The following is a 20,049-nucleotide window of genomic DNA, read 5'->3' on the forward strand; positions in this document are numbered from 1 at the left end:
CCTGGGGCCCAATTCAATCTCCTCTGCTGCCTCCCTCTCTCTCCCCCAGTTGCCCAGGCTGCCCTCACCCCAGCCCTCTCATCTGCTGCATCTACTCTGCCTGATTCCTCACCCCTGCTCCTGTTTTGACCAGCTCATTCATTTAGACGGATCTTGATTTGGGGCAGACAGACCTCCATGAATCTGTGTGGTTCTCCCAACTGCCAAAAGAACTTGTTTCCTTGGGCTGTATACCGGATCTCGCCTGTAAAGTGTTTGCACCAAGCTGGTGGCAATGTGTTGTCTTAATGTGTTTTTGGGTTTTGTGATGTCTGTACGTATACAAAGACTCATAGGCTTGCAGCCTTCTGCCTTCAGATGTTACAGAGAACCAGCAGTTAGTTGTGTTTTTTTAACAGGAGACTTTCTTGGCAGAAGCTTTGTAGAAACTATTTTCCACACAACTCAAATTCTTCATCTTTTCAATAAACATTGTGCTATGCAGTCAACTTCTCCCCAAGCTATAAATCTCAGGCCCATATAATTTTCTATAATTTTAGTCTTGGTGGCAGGATTTCCATAATCTGTAAACTTGTGAGCTGGAATCCAGTGCTTACATAGGGGAATCATCTATACACCTCTTAGATCAAGGGTATCCTCTTTCCGTTCTAATCTAAACAAAGAATTACTAGCCTGAAAAAACCCCTCAAGCCTAGAAGCACCACTTTCTTTCAGCATACTGAGTTAAATGTGGTACGTCATGGGGGACTTGGGTAGAATATGTGATTTAATCTAGGATTTAATATGAAGAGTACAGCGTCCAGTGAAAAGCGAAGTCTTTTTCTCAGGAAATACAATTAATGGCAGTCTTTTCAGTTCTCTACTTTGCAGCTGTCTGGGATATGGAAAAAATGCTTCCTGTGTTCTGGAGCGTAACAGTTCTGTACTGTTTCAGAGTACTCTTTTCAGACATTTTGAAGAGACTTTGTAAAATCCTCAAATACTTAAATCCAAAGCAGCACCTAAAATACCATATACTAGAAGAGTACATAAAACAACACTGTCAGAATGGAAAATGTTGTAGAAGTATATGCTAAGCTATTGCCAACTTCACTTTTAAAATATTAGACTACAGATGAAGGAAGAGGAAAATATGAGATAAGTGCACATGTGGAGTTGAAGAACCTTCTGTCAGTAGAATATCTTTTCAATGCGGGCCCAGAGAAGAACACTGCTTATTCTCCTTTCTCCTCTTCAGTGGATGGGAGAGAGGCCTCTCTTCCCTTTTTGAGTAGCTACGTACAAAAACTTGTTTAAGAGTCCATTTGGATGCTAATCCAGTATTAAATTTTATGTTTCTAGAAGAGGGAGTTTCTTATATCTGCACTTGTGGTTTTGGATTGAGAATATTTTCAGATGTTCACTGCTTTCCCTTTGAGAAGCTTTATTCTGTGGTGTTTGGGGTTTTTTGTTACATTGAATTTCAGCATTTGTTTTCTAATCTGTGCATTAATTGAAGTTTCAAGCAGAGCAATCCTTAGCTTATGCTGAATTAAGTTGCTATTCAAAGATGTTCTAAAAATGTCACTTAGATTATTTTGGATTTCCATAGCAACAATGAGCTACTTTCCTATGCTTTATTCATAGGATCTATATGTGAAGGCTTTGCTGGTTTTCTTACTTTTCTTCCCCCCCTGCCTTTCTTCTTCATTCTTTCTTCCCCCCCCTGCCTTTCTTCTTCATTCTTTCTTCCCCCCCTGCCTTTCTTCTTCATTCTTTCTTCCCCCCCCCAGCCTTTCTTCTTCGTTCTTTCTTTCCCCCCTTTCCCCTTCCTTTGAGCATGGCTCAGCATGAGCCTTTCCTGCTGTTTCATTTAGACATCAATGCAGTAATAATGGTATCTAGGCAGATATGTCATTCTTAGGCATGGAAATATTTTGTATTCTTGGATCATTAAATGCCATTTTACATCTGTTTCAGCGACAAAATTCACTAATGGTTGTTGAAGTTGGTTCTGAGATTGTTTAGACATTCTATAATAGAAGAGGGAAGAGGAGGATCATAAAGGCACCAAAATGAAGTAGTTTACTTGTACCATGGGAATAGTGATAGTTACTGAAAGAGAAGCCTTCTGCTGAAGAAATTCCGAAGCACTGTGTCTGTCTTTCAACAGAATCGAGTATATCTGGGATCTTTTCTTTACCAGTGGCTGGCATTCAGGTTATGGTCATATAGTGACTTAGTTACTAAATCAGCAAAGGCTCCTCTGTGTAGGATAAAATGCCAGTCCTTAGAAACTTGGTGTTTTATGAATAAAACCAAATTCACGGTGGTTTTAAGAAGACATGAATCGTAACACAACATGTAAACATCTGTAATAAATGTATTTGTTACTGGCCTGCAGTACCTCCTAGTCAGAAAATTGAAACACTATATGCAAAACAAATGCCCTGCAGTGGTAACTCAGCAATGTCATTCAATCGTTTCTTGCCAGCAGATGTGATCTACCATAGGTTTGTTTTAAAATGTATTACATGAAAGGTCAAGTTGGATTATTATAGTCCCTGCTGCTTTTTCAGTTACAAAATTATTAACAAAGAGCAATCATTGAAGTCTTTAGATGTGTCATATAGAGTATACTTGGAAGAACATGTGCTTCACGTACAATCAGCCAGGGGAGCAACTTAATTTCAGTTATCCTAATGGTAATTTCTTTTTGAAACTGTGCTTTTTTTCACCTCAGGTAATGATTTGGGCCCACCTTCAACTAAGGCTGCAAACAAGTTTGAGGGAATGTCTCAGCAGTCAAGGTAATATTCATGTATGTGAAGGCAAAGAGGAAAACTTACCTAAATGTCACTAATCTGTAAATTAGGAGGAAAAAATTGCCTTTCATATGAAGTAAAATCCTAGCTATGCTTCTTCATCAGTTTTCTGTATGCCTTACTGCCATCCACATACTTTGGCTTCACTGAGCCTCCTACGCTTTGTTCATAGCTGTCCATACACAATTCATCCTTTGAGCAGGAAGGATAAAACAAGTTGTATCACAATCTATCTGCTGCTCTTACAGAAGTGCCCTCTGAGATGGGGAATGTTGCTTCAAGACTGCAGTCCAGCAAGACAAAAGTTTTATTTTCATTTCTCCTGGCATTTCATTTTACCTGCTTCAATATGAAGTATCATGCCTGTAGCTGTAGAAGTCCCTTTGTGTACAGGCTAGCATTGAAGGGGATATGAGAGGGATAATTTGTCTCAGTCTTCCAGTTTAAGTGTTTTCCAGTCTGCCAAGCTTATGTGCTGGCACAGTCTGTAGTATCACAAACTACATTTAGCTCCTAGTTCATCAGGTCAGTACAAGTGTCTTTTCAATAGCTGAAGCAATAAAGATAGCCATACATTCCTATCACTTAGTGTTTGTTACTCCTTGGCCTGTGTTGTGCTTCCAAAGTCCTGTGGTTCAAAGCACGGTAATTGTAATAAACATGAGCCTCAGGCAACACAGCAGAGACCTGGCATGACCACAAGTGTACATGATCAGGCCATGACTGGAGATGAATGCGTAACACCAAACACATCACAGTAGAAGATACACAGGTAGAGTTTCTGGACACTCCTCAGTCTCCAATCTGACTTGCCAGCACTGGCAGTGGATGTGCTGTTGGTAGCACAGCTGACATGCCATGTTTGCTGAATTTATCCAGGTGTTACTGGGTATTCAGGGAAACAGTGGTGAGCACAAAGCAATATTCTTCATATATTTATAAGATGAGAGTGAAAGCATGGTGCTTAGGCTTGGTGGCATTAGATAAAGGTCAAGGTAATTATTTATTGACTCCAGAGTGAGCTTGGCTGTTCTTTCAGTTTTGTGTCATGCTATATCTTGACTATTGAAAAAAAGGCTAGGAAATCAAGTGTGATTCATTATACTCATTTTGAAACATGAGCTTCAGAGACAAATAATACCATATTCTGGCAACTTTACTTCCTTTCCTTTTTCTCTCTTTTTTTTTTTAGTAATTATTTTGTGACAATACTGGTTTTTATTTGCTTATTTATTGTTTTATTTTTTTTTCAATGCCTTAAATCAGTTGGCTTTCTTCTTTTTTTCCCCCAGAGTCCTTTTCTAGAAAAGTGACTCAGGTGTGGTTTTGGTGGAAGAAATTTGCTGGGTTTCTGTTGACATTTGTAATGCTTTGCTCTCACATGCCATATTTGCACATTTGAGCCAGTCTGTTAATTTGGGGGGAAAAAAGTGTTTACAGCAAAGCATAGATGGAAAGTTTTGGCAACACGCAGCTATCTCAGGTTTTTATGCTGTAATCAGTTTACTCACAGCTGCCCTGCTTGTTTGCTTTTTTATTTGGTTGGTTGGAGTAAATTTATGGGGGGTTTTGTTTCTGGGTTGTTTTTTTTTTGGATGTGTGGGTTTTTTTTGGTTGTGTTTTGGTTTGGGAGGGGTTTGGGCTTTGTTTGTGTAGGGGGGGAAACATAGGGAAAGAAAAAGTATATTTTAGAACAGTTGTATGCCCTAACAATTCACATCTTGCCTTAGCACTGGGACTGCAAAGACTGCACTTGGCCCTAGAGTTCTTCCCAAACTACCTCAAAAAGGTGAGTTCTCTTTGTGAGTATTCTCATAATGACATCCTTTATATGTGTGTAAAAGTAGGTACTCGTTTGAAGTATGTGGTTCTTTACCAATGAACATTATTTCTAAAATGCCACAAACATAGCAAAACTGAAAGGCTTTTGGAAAATCAGGAAGATTTTTAAGTGTAAGTAAGTGAGAATGAGCAAAGGACTTGAATATCTGTCCTGTGAAGAAAGGTTGGGAGAACTAGGGCTGTTTAGCCTGGAGAAGGCTGAGAGGGGATCTTATCAACATCTGTAAATATCATATGGGTGGGTGTCAAGATGAAGGTGCCAGTCTCTTTTTGGTGGTGTTAAAGACAAGGAACAATGAGTGCAAGCTGGAACACAGGAGGCTCTACCTCAGCATGAGGAGATACTTCTTTACTGTGAGGGTGACAGAGCACTGGAACAGGCTGCACAGAGAGGCTGTGGAGTCTCCTTCTCTGGAGACTTTCAAAACCCACCTGGACATGTTCCTGTGGGATGGGCCCCAGGTGATCCTGCTTTGCCAAGGTTATTGGACTCGATTTCTGGACGTCCCTTCCAACCCCTAACATTCTGTGGTTCTATGAAACCATTTTAACATAAATGCAAATGTGAAATTTCAACTTTAATTAAATTACAACATGTATCATCTTTTGATGACTTTTTTTTCCAAATGGAGTGTCTGGCAGAAACTGCAGAGTTGCTTTCATAGAAATTACACAGAGTTTCCCCTTCTTTTGGTATAAATAACCATAAATAAAGTGTGGAAGACTTACTGCAGTAGGTGATAGCCAAATGAGTGCTGCTGTTTTCACAGTTAAATGGCAGGTCACCTTTTTTCTTTTTGGCTGTTAATGTGTGATCCTAAAGCAATGCTGAATGCAGTTGGGTTATTCCTTCTAATCAAAATGTGCTGCTTTCGTCATGGGTTTTAACTTTACTCTCTCCTGCCCCCCTTGGTTTGTTTTAATATAGGGTTGCTTGGTGTAGGGGTTTGGGTGTTTTTGTGATGTTCTTAGGGCTTTTTCTTTAAGGTAGATTTTAGTCAAGTTTTCTTAGGAAACTTACCAGTAGAAGCAATACATGACACTGTAAAATAACTATTTGAAAAGGTATTTTCAGTATCTTTCCCTAAAATCTACAAAATTCACATTTTAAAACTTACTTTTGTTAAATTGTAAATACATATAATTCACATTTTTATTACTTTTAGTTTGAATACCTGCAATACAATCTAGTCTATGAAATGTATAGACAGACATGCTCACTTGCTCTCTTAAGATGTTACAGGTACTACTCCTGAGACTTGGGAGGGTTTTTGTATGGAATTGAACTGTGTGTATGAATAATTGACATTGAAGAGAATTTGCCTTGCAGGCACATCAGTGGGTTGATGGGCTGTTTTACAAAATACATCTTTTTCTTGTGTTTGATATTTTGTGGTTTAGGTTCAAAAAGCAATCACTTTATTTCACCTTAAGTACTTATTTATAAATTGACACCTAGTAGCTGTTGGATTAAGCACTCTTGGCCTCCAGGAGGAGCAGTGAAATTAGATCTCAGCGGAAGAGGGTTAAGTAAAGATGTATTGCCTTGCATTTCTGTAGACTCGGAGGATATAATGTGTCATTACTGGGGCTCAGTGAGCATGTGGTCATTACACACTTGCAGGTCTGATCTGTGTTCTTTAATATTAAAAATTAGACTAAAAAAAAAAATAGTAAAATAAAACCCCAACACCTACTGTTATGCTTTTTTGTTTTAGTGGCACTAAGGAAAATAGAAACCAGTCATCATCTTTCAATAGATAAATCCCATCAGCACACGGAAATCTTTCACAAACCCTCACTGTCCATCGATATACCACAGAAACCACAACCTGGAGACTTGCCCCCAAAGCCTCTGCCTCTGGAATTAACTCAGAAACCTCAAGTGGGAGATTTACCCCCAAAGCCTGGAGAACTGCCCCCAAAGCCTCAGCTCGGAGACTTACCACCAAAACCACAACTCGGAGACTTACCTCCAAAGCCACAAGTGAAGGACCTTCCTCCAAAACCTCAGCTAGGGGAGCTATTGGTGAAAACTCCAGGTGGAGAAGCATCACCGAAGCCTCAGCCCTCGGAGGCAAATCAAAAATCTCACTCCTTAGATCTTTCTCCAAACGTACAACCTAGAGACACCGTCCAAAGGCAAGCATCTGAAGAGTCCAATGACATAACACATACCCTGCCAGAAACTCCTGTGCCACTTCCCAGGAAAATAAATATGGTAGGTATTATTCCAGATAGTTGAAAGCATCCATGAAAGGCTTTGAAGTTACTGAGTTACTGGGTGGGGGGGCGGGGAGCGGGAATCAAACCCCAACAAAACAGACAAAATAAACCCCCCTGAGCTATGCACACAAAGCAACGTAACGTTGTGGGCTGGGATGGGGAATGAGGAGGGGTTTTTTGTGTTCCTAAGCAGCTTCAGCAGATATTGGAGTTTACAAGGCTTTTTTGCATACTGAAACAAATACTGGTAACATAAAGCAATAATCTTAGGAGCATGACACTGTGTTTATATTTACTAGAGAATTTAGGCATTTTTATCTGTGTCAGTCATACTTCTGATTTGATTGGTAGCTTGATGTCTTTGCTTGCTGTTTTGTATGCCTTAGATGATTAGAATATTTATATATTTGATTTTTGTAAGCTTCAAGAAGGGATGTCAGTAAGTAATAAAGTCAACTGTGCCAAACCAGTAAATGTTCTCATCATGAGTACTTGATATAGTTAAGTGATTAACAAAGGTTAAGATGTATTGCTGAAGAGGCAAAATCAGCATTGCTGGATGGTGTCTAGGAACAGAGCTAGTCTCATTCAACCCCCTGTTCATCTTGCTGACCAGTGCATTTTCTGTCCAACAGAGGATTCTTCATGCATATGTATATTCAAATAATTTTATGGAAGTCCAGAGCTCTCTTAAGATTTTCATCATTAAGAATACATCAAAATGGGGATGGTTTTGCTTGTCAAATTGGCTATGCAAAGCACTTATGTAAAAGGAAGTAAGACTTCTGGTTTTGTAATGAAAGCAGAGGGCTATATCCTCTCTGCAGAAACTGCTGAAATGCTACATCACAGTCCAACAGCAGGACCTGTGGCAGCAGACATTAGTATTTGTGGGGGACTTCACTCTTGATTTTATGTGGCTACTGAATAGATGAGTGGACTTAACTGGAAGGTTTGGAAAATCAGCTGTTCAGAATTATTAGGTAAAAAATACTAATGCTGTTAACATATAAGGACTTGAAAGAATATTTTTAGAGCAAGTTTCATTTCTCTAAGTGCTTTTTAAATCACACTGAGCAGTTGAAAGTTTGTGGTGGGGTTTTTTGCCTCCTTCTATAAAGGAGGCAACATATTTACTTTTAAACAAAAGTAGTGTTGAATGTAATTAAGAGCATGGGGGCATTATTAATGACCACAGCAGCTGATTATTAATCAGTTTAAGTATAAAAGTCCATTCTTAGTAAGTACTAATATTGGATGCCATGACTTGGTGGGAAGGTAGGTGATACACGTTTTGTAGTCATAAATTGCATATCCTGGAATTGCTTCTATTTCTTTACACTCTAGTGCTGTAAACTGTGTTCTGAAAAATAAGTCCTCTCTTCAGAGCAATCTTTTCTTAAACCTTCCCAAGACTGAATACACCCTGGGCTTGACTTCTGCTTTTTGCCTCTCTACTCAGTGAAAAGAACAGAATATTGAAATGTCATCTGTGGCACTAATCAGAAGGAAGCAGAAGCAATTGCAATCATTTTCCCTATGTTCTTACAACCTAAGATGCATACAGCTCTGTAAGTTTAGAGGAGTTTAACTTTTAGTCTCTTTATCGAATGAGACAATTCTTCTCTAGCAGAAGTAGTTGCTTCCCTTTATCACTGGATGATTGATTTGAGGCGCTCTTAGTTTGTAAAGGCTCTCTGGAGCTGAAAGCTGGGACTGGCCTCAGAATACCAATTAATATTGAATTCCAATCCCTAGTGATAGTTGAGATTTGTTTTGGTTTGCTTTGTTGAAATAAGAATTTATTTGTTAAAAAAGGGAAAGTGTTCTTTGAAGTAACTTCTTGCTGCAGCAAACCCTTGGTGTAAAAGCCCCTTTGATCTCATATGAAGTTCAGGTACTTCTGTTGATTAGCCTTGAGTATGGGTGTTTTTGCATTGTTAACTGCCTCGTCCCTTAGATACCTCTCTAATCGTTATTTTTCTGTACCTCGAGTTTAGTTTTAGTGCTCTTCCCTGTGTCTCGTTCTGCAGTTGATCTGCAGGGTTTTTTTTGGTTTTGCCAAAACATGGAGGTATTTCAAGTGGAAAGGTAATAGCAAAGAGAAGGCTCCCTAGGAAATTTCCTCTGTGAAGATACTTTTGGCTCAAATTTCTCTAAACCTGCTGATTTTTGCCTTCGTGGCCCTTCTGCTTCTTGTATCCTTGCGCTCTTAGCTTTTTTGCATTCTTGTTATCTGATTAATTCTGTTCAAAGAAGGAACTGTACTTTTTGAAGTGTGGGCATAAAAATAAGGAATACAAAGTAACAAGAGTGTTTTGCTGTGACTGTTGCTTCTTTTCTCTATTTGGAAATAATTTAAATCATTTTCCCTGCAGTGAGAAACATATGTTCAGAGGACTTCACGGCTCAGGGTTTTTCATATGAATTAGCAATATGCAGCAAAGTGTGACCTAGAAAATACTTGGACTCAGACTGGTAGAGCTGTGAGAATATCTGTTGTGAATTATCATCACAAAATAGTACTGCCATCTGAAAGTAATATTTTTAGTAAGAAATTGCTAATTTTCTGGATGAAAATTCACTCAGTAATTTCCAGTCCTGCGAGCAGATCTGAGATCAAAGGATACTGTATTTTTACACTAGATCCAAAGCTAAAACTGTAATACTGGGGTTCAATGCAGCATTTTCCTCAGTGCTTACATCTCTTGTAACATTCAGAGGAGACCAGGTTTCATTTTCTGGTTTTGGCAGGTGATTTAATGAAGTGTGCACTAAAGGAGAAGGGGAATTTAAGGACTAGAAAAATGTAAAGATGTTCCTTAAGCCTTCTTTACTGAAGGAAGTGGAGGTTACATAAGCCATACACTGCACTTTAGTCTCTTGGGAGTTCTGAATCTTAAGAAAACCTATACCTGTGTGCAGGGTTTTTTGGGTGGGATTTTTTTGTTGTGGTTTTGGTTTTGCTGGGATATTTTGTGTGTGCATGTGTTTTTGTTTGGGTTGGGGTTTTTTTGTTTTGTTTTGGGGTTTTTTAATAACCTTGTTGAAACAGGGTTTTGGTTTTTTCCCTGACTGGAGACATGTTTTGCTGTTCCTCATGTCCTTCATCTAAATCTTCATTCTACTTCCAGGGGAAAAACAAAGTTAGGCGAGTGAAGACCATTTATGACTGTCAGGCAGATAATGATGATGAGCTCACATTTGTTGAAGGAGAAGTAATTATTGTAACTGGTGAAGAGGACCAAGAGTGGTGGGTATGTGTCTTTTTCTTGTATAGTTCTGCATAACTTCCTCATGGCTTCTAAAGGAAAGCTTGTTTGTCCAGTGTTAGAAGGCTTGTTGGTATTTTTGCTTGTGGGTGTTGGGTTTTTATTTTGTTTTTTGGGGGAATGTTTTGCCTGAACTAACATCCAGCCCTTAAACTCATATTGGAGAAGGTCTCCTTTCTCTGGTAGGGTCTGTCTTTTCCTGGGAGTCTGCTAGAACCATCCTGACTAGGTTCAACTTTGGCTTTACTGCTGGTTCACTCTTTGTAATGCACAGTAGCCTTTCATTAAATGAAGAGGTGGTGATTTGTATTCTATTTAGCATGCTTGACATTCCACTTCTTGTGTTCAAAACCTGCTACATCATATTTCCCCACCTAAGAATTATCACTAGGGAAGAAGAGACAGATTTCTTTGTGTTTAAAACAAGTTCTCACCACATGCTGCCTGTGATTTCCTAAACTGAGTGCAGTGCAACTTTTGCTGTTTTGATTCTAGCTTTTCCTCATCACTTAAGTGTGGAAGATTTTCTACTGAAAAAAAAAAGAGGTATCAAAAGAGCAATGGCCAGTGAAAAGCTCCTGTATTAGCCATGTCATCTAGTCCCCCCGGTACATGCCTGACCAGTACATGAAGGCTGCCAGTCCAAGTTTTTCTGGAAAGGAAAACAAGGGCTGTTGACTCATATGCTTCAAAAAATTTGGCTCTACAAGAGGAAATGGCTGGCCCCTCATGCTTCCCCTTCCCATTTTGTTAGCTTGTGGAAGAGGAAGGAGGTACGCTGTTATTCTGAAAGTAGTGAGAAGCACTGTAGCAGGATGAGAAGAGGGTTATGTGGTCAGTCAAGGCTGCCACTTCAGTGCTATCTGACAGTTCTTTATAATTATACATTTTAAACATGTAAAGTTCATTGGAATATTATTGGGGGGGGGAGGGATATTTAGAAGTTGCCTGGCTATTTTTTTGTAAAATGATTCTGATGTAAAACATGCAGTTTAATCAGACAATACTGTGATTCGTTCTAAACTAGCATGCACATAAAGCTTTAGAAGTCACACTAATTCAACAAGGAAAGAGCCGGGCCTTTATCACTTCAAGCAAAGTATGCAGATTATCACAAGCACCTTCACAATTGTAGCAGACATTTCCCCTTAAGTGAGATGCTTAGAATTTATTTGATGAATAGTTTTCAGATACCTGTCTGGTTACTGAAAGTTGGTTCATCAGCCCAAATTAAATCAGGCTTCTGTTTTGGTGAGACTCTTGAAATTCACTGGCATTTGTAGGTTTGCAAATTCCATTTGTAAATTTATTCTCCCTAGGTTTCATTGGCTTAGTTTCTCTTTTTTTATAATATGTTTGCATGGTTTTATTTTGTCCCTTCACAGAAATTCAAATGTTCACTGAGCTCTGCTTTAAACTGTCCAAGAGCTTGCAAATGCTCTGTAGCGTCCACGTGGGTCTCATGCTCTTAAGTGAAGTAAACGCCGTTTCTGAACTCCATGTGTAAACACCCGTATGTACCTTTTTCTCCTGTGTTGCAGATTGGCCACATCGAAGGACAGCCAGAGAGGAAAGGGGTCTTTCCAGTGTCCTTCGTGCACATTCTGTCAGACTAGTAAACATGAACGAACAAAAAAATCCTAAACTTGAGCATTGCACATTCTTCATGCAAGACGGGCTTTTTAGCAAAAGCGAACGCTGCTGCCTCCCTGTAATCCTGTGCACAATTGTATATATAGCTGCTGTTACAAATTAAGAAGTCATTTAAGTTTCACCTCATGAGGTTGAATTATATGTATTGTAAATATACTGTGTTATTCTGCCTTTGCCAGTATTATGGTAGCCTTGGAACCTGGCACGCCTTATTGGGTTCATTGAAGCCATCCTTGGCATCTAGCACTTACATCTCTGTCTATGCTGTTAAAAATAGGTATGAACTGCCAGCTTTCCAAACATAGGTGGTCTCTGTCAACCATGTAACTGTACAGAAATGACTGTTCCTAATAACTTGGTATTCTCAATATTCAATTAGCAGAAAGTTAGAATGAGTGAATGGTTTTGGGCAATTTACAAACCAGTCTGCAGTTTATAAGTGTATGCAGTTTACAGCTATGAAACCCACTTCAGTATTTATTTAATATAGTGCTCCGTTTAAGTGTAATTATGAAGACAAATATTCACTGACTTTACAGATACAGTAATGTTTTATGGTGTTCATACAGCATTTCATGTTTATAATATGTGGACCTATGCCAAACTGTGATTGCAGTTCCCCTGTGATATTACCTCACTATAAAAAAGTTACAAATTTATTTCATTCAAAAACTTCTTTTAATGAAAATTAGTCATATCGTTCTTTAGTAGATATATGTGAAATTTGCTGGTTTCTTTCACTGAATTCTTAGTAACCAAGGACTTCTAGAAAATGCTAACTGTTGACATTATGCATGCATTTAGATGCTTACTTGAAACCTGCCTTTGTACAAAAGTAGTACTGTAGTGGTATAGCTACATTTGAGGAAAAGAACATTTTAACTTAATTGCTATTCAGATTAATGTGAGCTTGCAACAGTATTTGTTTATAGCTAAATTGGCTCTTTGAAAAATGATTTTGTGGAGTTTTTTTTTTTTTCCTCTGTCTTCAACTTTGCTAAAACTTAGTTACCTAAAATAAAATTTCTTAAGTGGTGATAAGGATAAATTTCAATAACTTTTAATTGCTCTAAAAAGTGGAAGTTAAGATGCCCTCTCATGCATTTGATCAGGCTGCTAATGGTAGAACTCAGATTACAGGTATCAGACTGGTTTTAGTAGAGTTCACTAAATGGTAATAGTCTTAAGTCAAAGTACCAGGTAACAGACATACTGTTATAAAGCCAGTTTCTGAGAAAATCTTTGGAAGGCCGTATTTCACCTGAGGTTTCTTTAAAGCTGGTATAAAGTTGCATTGCCAGAAAACACTTAAATGTATTACTGGAAACTTTCATTTCCTATGTCACTTTCAACATCATATTTCAACTTTTGAAGCGTAATGCAGTTGTGTTTTTCCCATAGTTTGCCTGTAGCGGGTTCCATGATTTTCATATGTAGTTTTGTATTACTTGCTTTAAATGTTATTTTGGCTTCAGTAGCTTGTACTGCTATTTCAGAGCAGACTCTCTTGGCTGCATGGAAAGATTTTTCGTTTCATCTCAGACTTTTTACAAGACTGTAGTCAGTGAATATTTAATTCTGCTGTGGTTAATACAGAAACAAATACCAGTCTAAACTCCACATGGGGGTGGGGGGGGAAATGCAAAACATTTATCAACTGTTAATGGTTTTATCACTTACAGCAGTTTATTTTTTACAAAATTTTAAAAAACACAGAATGAGTGGTTGAGCCTGCTGGCATCTAATCTTCAGTATTACCAGCTCCAGTATTTCAGACTTTATTCTGGGTTGTTGTTTTTTTTATGGAAAGGAAATCAGGTTTAGCATTTATTTAGCATTCCATTTTATCCATTACTACAATGTTTTAAGTTGCATTAAAGAACAGAACCTATTCACTTTTGTGGTCAACTGTATTTTTAAGTGATCTTGAAATAAACTGATAAAAGCAAAATCATATAAAGAAAAATCTAGGCATGTAATATTATGTAGAGTCAAATGTCTATTCTTTTCTACGCTCTTTAAAATAGTATACATATGCATTTTATAAAATTAAATGAGTTCCATCAGGAACAGTAGTTCTGTTTATTCTGGCTTATTGTGGGTCACAAGAAATCTGAAAATGTATGATATTGATTGAGTTTAAGTACAGTATTATATTTGAACTCAATGAGCCACTGTCTGCAATTTTGTATATGACATAGTATTTGGAAAGTCTAAATCTTTATGGAAAACTAGCTGATAAAGGGTTGGGGGGAGGGGCAGGGGAAGGTGCCCCCAGAGGGGGAAGTATGCTCTGCAGATGATGTCTTATTTACTGTTGAACAACGGTTGCTATTTATTTTTTTATTACATAGTAGATGAGCGTGTACAGAAATCAGATCTGGTCATGCCACTAGTTAAACTCTTGACTCCTCATCGAATGTTAAGATGAAACATCAGTACACACGTCTCTTCACATGTATTTAATGTGACAGTTTTTTGAGTACTGTATGTGTTAATTTCTACTTTTTTAATATTTAAAATTGCTTTTAAATAAATGTATTCAGTTGATCCCAGCTATTTGAACAAGGCCCTTTTGTCAACTGGAATATCTTCTAGGGAGAATGTCTGGATTCCGAACAGGTAGAACTAAAACACTTGAAATGTTTTGTCTTGAATATAGAGCACCCCTTATATAATGCAATTAAATATGTATCTCTTTAACAGCTGTTAAATATGGATGCAATTGCCTTTATCTGGAAAACTTTACTTACTAAAGTTAGCCTCAAAACACTTATTTTGTCCATGAGTTTCGATTGCTTTCTCTCTGGCTTCAGTGGGCCAGCCACGTCTGTCTTGTTTTCTAGCTAGCCCTTTGGGTTGAAAAGAACCACTCAGCATGGCCCTCTGTCCCATACATGGCTGGCTGCTGTCCGTGGGCAGGACCCCACAGCAGCTCCCAAACTGACTCCAGCACTACTAACCTTTCCCGAATGGTGTGACTTTATTGCTTAGAATTTCAGTTTCAACTTAGATGTAGAGGTTATTTTCTTCTCCTTGACTTGGTTCTTGGAAGTTGCCCATTTAAAGACCTGTTCCTGAAAAAGCCATTCCAAAAAGAACAAGTCTCTTGAAATTGCTAGAAAGCAATGAGAATATCCTTTAGCCAGAGGAAAAGCTGGAGCGTGGAGTTATCACATCTGGTTTGTATCAAATCTAGTAACTGCAGCAGCACAGGGCTCAGGAGACCACTGTCGTAAGACGGCTTCTTGAACACCGAATTGGAGCACAGGCATGGCCTGGGTTCATCATAGAATACTCTGATCGGCTAGTTTGGGGCTTTCAGGTTTATGTAGGCTAAACACATGGGGTGAGGGGGGTGTGAAATATGGACATGGGGCAGGGCAAGCAGCCTGTTTCTATATTTTGCTTTTGATCTGCTTTGTCACACTACCTCAAAAAATAGCATGCAGAGATCCACTGATTCCAATATCCTTGGTTCTCTGTCCTGCTTGTATTACTTGTTCTTTGGTGACATGTATTGATTTCCTTTTGCAAGTCAAAATTGAGGTGGATGTCTTATGCACTGTTTTGAGCAGAAGAGACCAAGACAAATGCATGCCTGAAAAACTTTGTTCAGAGATCCAGTCTGCTTACCCTTTTCCTGGCAAACTTAAAGCTCATAGTCAAATAGAAGACTGATTGGTAGTCAAAGCCAGTGAAAGTGATACAAATCTTAAATACCAATGAGTGAAACTCAGATATAGCTCCCTGGTCTTGACACTCTAACCCCATAAATATGGTTTAATGCTTTTCAAATGCTTTGCCCCTTCCTAGACTGCAGTTCTATGGGACAATTCACCTGAGCATCAATTAAAAAAGCAACTTTTCTTACACCACACTCTGCCTTGTTGTACAGTTTCATGCCATTCACACCCTAGACCAGTAATCCTCCTATGCCAGGAAACCAGAGTATGACAGGAGCAAATGTCCCAAAGTAAATAAAAGTTAGCTTCAGGCCTTAAATTCTTACAGACAACTTACCAACTTAGTCCTGAGTGTAAGGCTTTGGAGGTGCTTTGAGACACTTTAATCTTTTTAAAACGGAGCTGGAGGCTTTTCAGATGGATACAGAATGCAGACACGACTGCATGTTTCCATCTATATAGCTGCAAGCCAAAATTATCTAATACAAACTATTTCAAGTTGCCTCAATGATACTTTTAGGGCTATGCATAGCATGATTTACAGTTCAGTCTCCTGAGAGTGTTCAAGTTCCTTCAGATAAGCTAAATGCTGTTTGTCAACTTGTCCTTAAGCTTACATCCCCCATGCACAAAACCTGCAAGTCTTGACTAGTTCTTGCCAGCTGCTGCTGGAGTAACACTAAAACCGATAGTGTGTCATGGCACAGGCTTTGCCTTCTTCCTCTCAGAGTTACAGAACAGATCCTCCTGTCTACAGTGAGGTGGATGTCTGCTCCAGTCTCATAATAGCAGGGTTGGGGACAAACAACTTGTGACAGCTGTCTCATCTGCTAACCAAGTCAGAGCAGAAGAGAAGCTGCTCTGTCGTTTGCTGTACCACCTAAAGAATGTTTAGGATGAGCTTTAAGCTTACCTGGAACCTTAAATCCAGTGTTAATGCTACTCTACAGTTCCTATCAGTTTTGGCCTTCGTTCTCTTAGTGTCTGTTTCAAAACATCCCTTCCCCTTGTGCTTGCTGCTTTTCATCGAAAGGTAGTATGGGACTAGGTCCATTCTCCCTTAGGATTTTTTTTTCCCCAAGACTTCAAGGTGTTTCTTGTGCTTAGTTGTTTGTTTTTTCTCTTGCAGTCCTATTGTACAAATGAATCATCTCTGAATACTCGGACTACCCCAGAATGGCTGATAGAGGTGGCTTCTGTGTATCGCCTTACTTAGAGATGGATTTTGCTCAGGATCATCCTTTAAATTGGCATCTGTGCTCCCACCAGGTCTGCATGAGTGAGGTGCTGCAGAGCATAGCAGAAAAGCTTCTTCTGTTCCCCCTTCTCTGCTGGGATGCAGAGAAGGGGGACATGAAAAAGAAAATACTAAATTTGGTTGTGAAAAGCCTTCTCTGCTTAAAGAAACCCTGAAAGCAGGATTTTGTTCCTCTCACTTGCCCATGGCAGTGTTCTGCTGAAATGTTTTTCATGAAAAATGCAGCCCTAATAGAGTTTATTTAGACCAGGGTCTGCCTGGGGCCATTGTCTCCCTCTGTGTATCAGGCACCTGGGCTGCCCATGAGCCATAGCTTTAGCTGCTTGTCTGGTAGAATATAAATAAGCAGTGAGCATAGTACCTCTGCAGAGCAGTCCTCTTGCCTGTGTGACTTTTCAGTGCCCTGGTTTCACTGTTGCCCAGGTCTCCATCTGCTATGGGCCAAAGATGGGACTTGCAGACACTATGGCTGTTGCAGTGAGACTTGTAACATGGCATGGGACCTCTGGGATTGCAGAATGAGCTGAAGCATTGCACCCCACCCCGAGCAACTTGCAGTAAAGCTGGGCAGCAAAATGCCATTTAGAGAAATTACCTTAAGATGTGTTAGCCCCATCTAATCCCTGTCCCTTCCTGAAAGGGATTGATAGTGCAGGAAAACAACAGCATCTGTTGCTGGAGGGACAGCTTCCTGCTGGGCAGATGGGGAGGAGGCTGCTGTGTCCTGGGGGCACCCTCATGCCTCCTGCCACCAAGATGCTGTCAGTCATTAACAAGAGGTTGAAGAGAAACTGAGCATGGTACCTTTGAGATGTCACAGCCCTCCAGCCTCCAAGCACAGCTCCAGAGGTTGAAGGAGCTGTTGCCATTTGATGGTGAAAAAAATCAACTTCTATGCATTTTTTTCTGTAAGACTGATCCTTCCAAAACAAAGGCATCATCTCGCTGCAGTGGTTTGGCTGCCAGACCGGATGACCAGGCCCTGGCTGTTGCAGGGCCCAACACCTGCATTTCTTTGCCAACAGCACTGTGACCAGTGGTGCCCTTCCCTCAGTGTCAGCCTGCAGTTTCTGCCTGCTAGTCAGGCCCGGGCAGTCCCCCAGCCGAGTCTGCAGACAGAAGGTAGGTTTAGGTGTTTGGGTTTGGTGCACAAGCATTTAAAGTTTGCAAGCTACTCCGATGTGTGGCCAGAACATTCCTGTGTCTACCGACCTTATTCACGCTCCGTATTGTCGCTTGCTTCATGCATGCTGGCCCAGAGCAGCCTGCCTGAGGTTGTCTGGTGTGCAGGGACAAGGTCATCGCTAGCTCCTTGCGAAGGGTCCCTCCTCCCCCCGGGTATGCGGCTGCGGCCCTACTGCTCCGGATGGGGGCCGAGGCAGGGAGCTCTGACCTGCTCCCCATCCCACCCCCAGCCGGACGCGGCTGCAGAGGAACAGGCAGAGGGCAGGGCCACCGCACTGCCCAGCGGGGGGCTGCCCGTGGTGAAGCTGCTCCCCTGCTGCTCCCCGCGGATGGGACACCGGGGACCGCGACGAAGGTGCCAGGGCCGCCTCTTCCTCCCCCCGCGCCGCTTCCTTTTATAGCGATGCGGCACCGCGCCCGCCGCCCGCTGCCGGCAGCCAACCTGTGGCCGTGACGACGCCGCCCGGCAACGCGGAAGGCCAGGCTGCACCCGCGGGCTGCCCCGCCGGCCGCCCCGCCGCACAGGTAAGCTGCCTGCGCCCCCGCCGCCGGTGGAGCGGGGACGGAGGGGCGCGGCCGCGGGCCGACGCCCTGCTGCCTCGGAGCTGAGGGGAACTGGGGCGGGGCACCTGAGAGGAGCCGGGGCGTCGCCTGGGGAGAAGTGGGGCATCGCCCGAGGGGAGCCGGGGCTTAGGCACCTGTAGAGCTATGGGGATCTCCTGAAGGGAGCTGGGGGTCAGCCACATGCCAGGAGCAGAGGATGGTCGGAGGGGAGCTAGGGGCATACAGGGCACTTGCCGGGCGGGAAGGCGCAGCCCCGTGGGGCCAGCGTGGAATGGCCGCCGCCCAGAACATCGCTGCCCCTTGTCGGCCCCCTGCCCGCAGCGCTGGGCCGTCTGTCGGGCTGCAGCAAAGCCGGCGTGGGCAGCAGGGGCAGCTGCGCCGAGCCCCGTTTCGGCCTGAAGGATGGAGCTGCCACCCCAGCTTGGCTCATTGCACGGGGGATGCAAGGCCGCCCCAGTCAGGAGGTGCTGGAGAGAGCATCGCTTATGTCTGCAAGGGTCACAGGGGTGACAGGCTAAGGACAGGAGATTCTCTGTGCCCAGGAACCTGGAGACAGAGGTGACAGATCCAGTGAACAGTATAATAGTCCTTATGCCCACCAACATGATCTCTAGCAACTGCCAGGTTGAAACCTATCAGCAGTAAACTGGGCTGGTTGGCTTCAAGAAGGAGCCATTGTTTGGTACTGCCTCTTGTATGCAGTAGGTGCTGCTGCATCCTGGCCTGGGAGCAGCGAGTGACAATATTAGGTGTCTGCTTCTTGCACCTAGCTGGGTGTGTTGCATTTGGCTATCCTCTGGTGCTTGGACAGGTGCCAGGGTGGAGACACTTCATGCAAATCTTGTCTCTAAAACTTCACCCTAGCAGCCAGAAATGCACTGGACTGGCTGGCGAGGAAGTGAGCACTTCTGCTTAGGGGGATCCAGTACTTCCTCGTCTGGGCAGGGATGGCAGTGTGGTTGTGATCGTGACTGTGTGAAAACTGCCCCTCTCTTAAGCAAGTTACAGCGTTTCAAAAGAATTAGTGGTGAAACAGAAAGGAAACTGCACAGAGCAACCATTAAACCATGACTATTAACCAGCTGTAAGGTTCAGAGTAGCATTACTCTTTTGCCAGTTAAAAATGAACTCTTATCCAAAAAAATCATTCTCTAATACACATGACACAGAGAGCCATGAGGGGTACACTGTTTGGTGTTTTGTTAGCTGTGTGATTAAACCAACAGAGACCTTTTTTTTTGTTTGTTTTCATTCAAACAAAACAAATCACACATCTGCACCCCAAACCAAGAAGTGTTTTGAAGAGATGTGAGATTTCATTGGAAGTGCAATGTTGTCTTTGTTTCAGAAGCCTGGCAGCAGGCTGCCGCTCGTTTAATAATGCTGATGCCAGTACTGCTGCGACAGGGAGGGAAGAAGCACATGGCAGAGCTGCATGAGTTCTGAGGGACCTTTCTGGGTGCATGCAGGCATCCCAGATCATTTTGGTGTTCAAACCTGCGTGGAAGAGCTTCTTGGGCTCATCTTGCCTTAGTGAGAGGCAGCACTTTGCTGCATGG

The 20,049-nt window shown here is 41.6% G+C and overlaps 2 protein-coding genes across 5 annotated transcripts in view; both read left to right on the forward strand.

Annotated features, from left to right (window-relative positions):
• Positions 1-13,425, forward strand: part of ASAP1 (ArfGAP with SH3 domain, ankyrin repeat and PH domain 1) — a 108,545-nt gene extending 95,120 nt beyond the window's left edge. For all 4 annotated transcript variants that reach the window (XM_054167379.1, XM_054167382.1, XM_054167383.1 and 1 more), the window contains 5 exons: positions 2,723-2,789; positions 4,535-4,593; positions 6,365-6,867; positions 10,007-10,129; positions 11,686-13,425. In XM_054167379.1, the coding sequence (XP_054023354.1) occupies positions 2,723-2,789; positions 4,535-4,593; positions 6,365-6,867; positions 10,007-10,129; positions 11,686-11,760 (827 nt within the window). In that variant the 3' untranslated portion in view covers positions 11,761-13,425. The remainder of the gene's footprint in view (positions 1-2,722; positions 2,790-4,534; positions 4,594-6,364; positions 6,868-10,006; positions 10,130-11,685) is intronic.
• Positions 13,426-18,433: 5,008 nt separating this feature from the next.
• The window catches only part of CYRIB (CYFIP related Rac1 interactor B), an 88,065-nt gene continuing 86,449 nt past the window's right edge, over positions 18,434-20,049 (forward strand). The window contains exon 1 of the mRNA XM_054167159.1: positions 18,434-18,451. The gene's annotated coding sequence lies outside the window, so the exon portion shown is untranslated. The remainder of the gene's footprint in view (positions 18,452-20,049) is intronic.

Source organism: Dryobates pubescens, chromosome 14 (genome assembly GCF_014839835.1).
Source record: "Dryobates pubescens isolate bDryPub1 chromosome 14, bDryPub1.pri, whole genome shotgun sequence".
Taxonomy (NCBI): Eukaryota; Metazoa; Chordata; class Aves; order Piciformes; family Picidae; genus Dryobates; species Dryobates pubescens.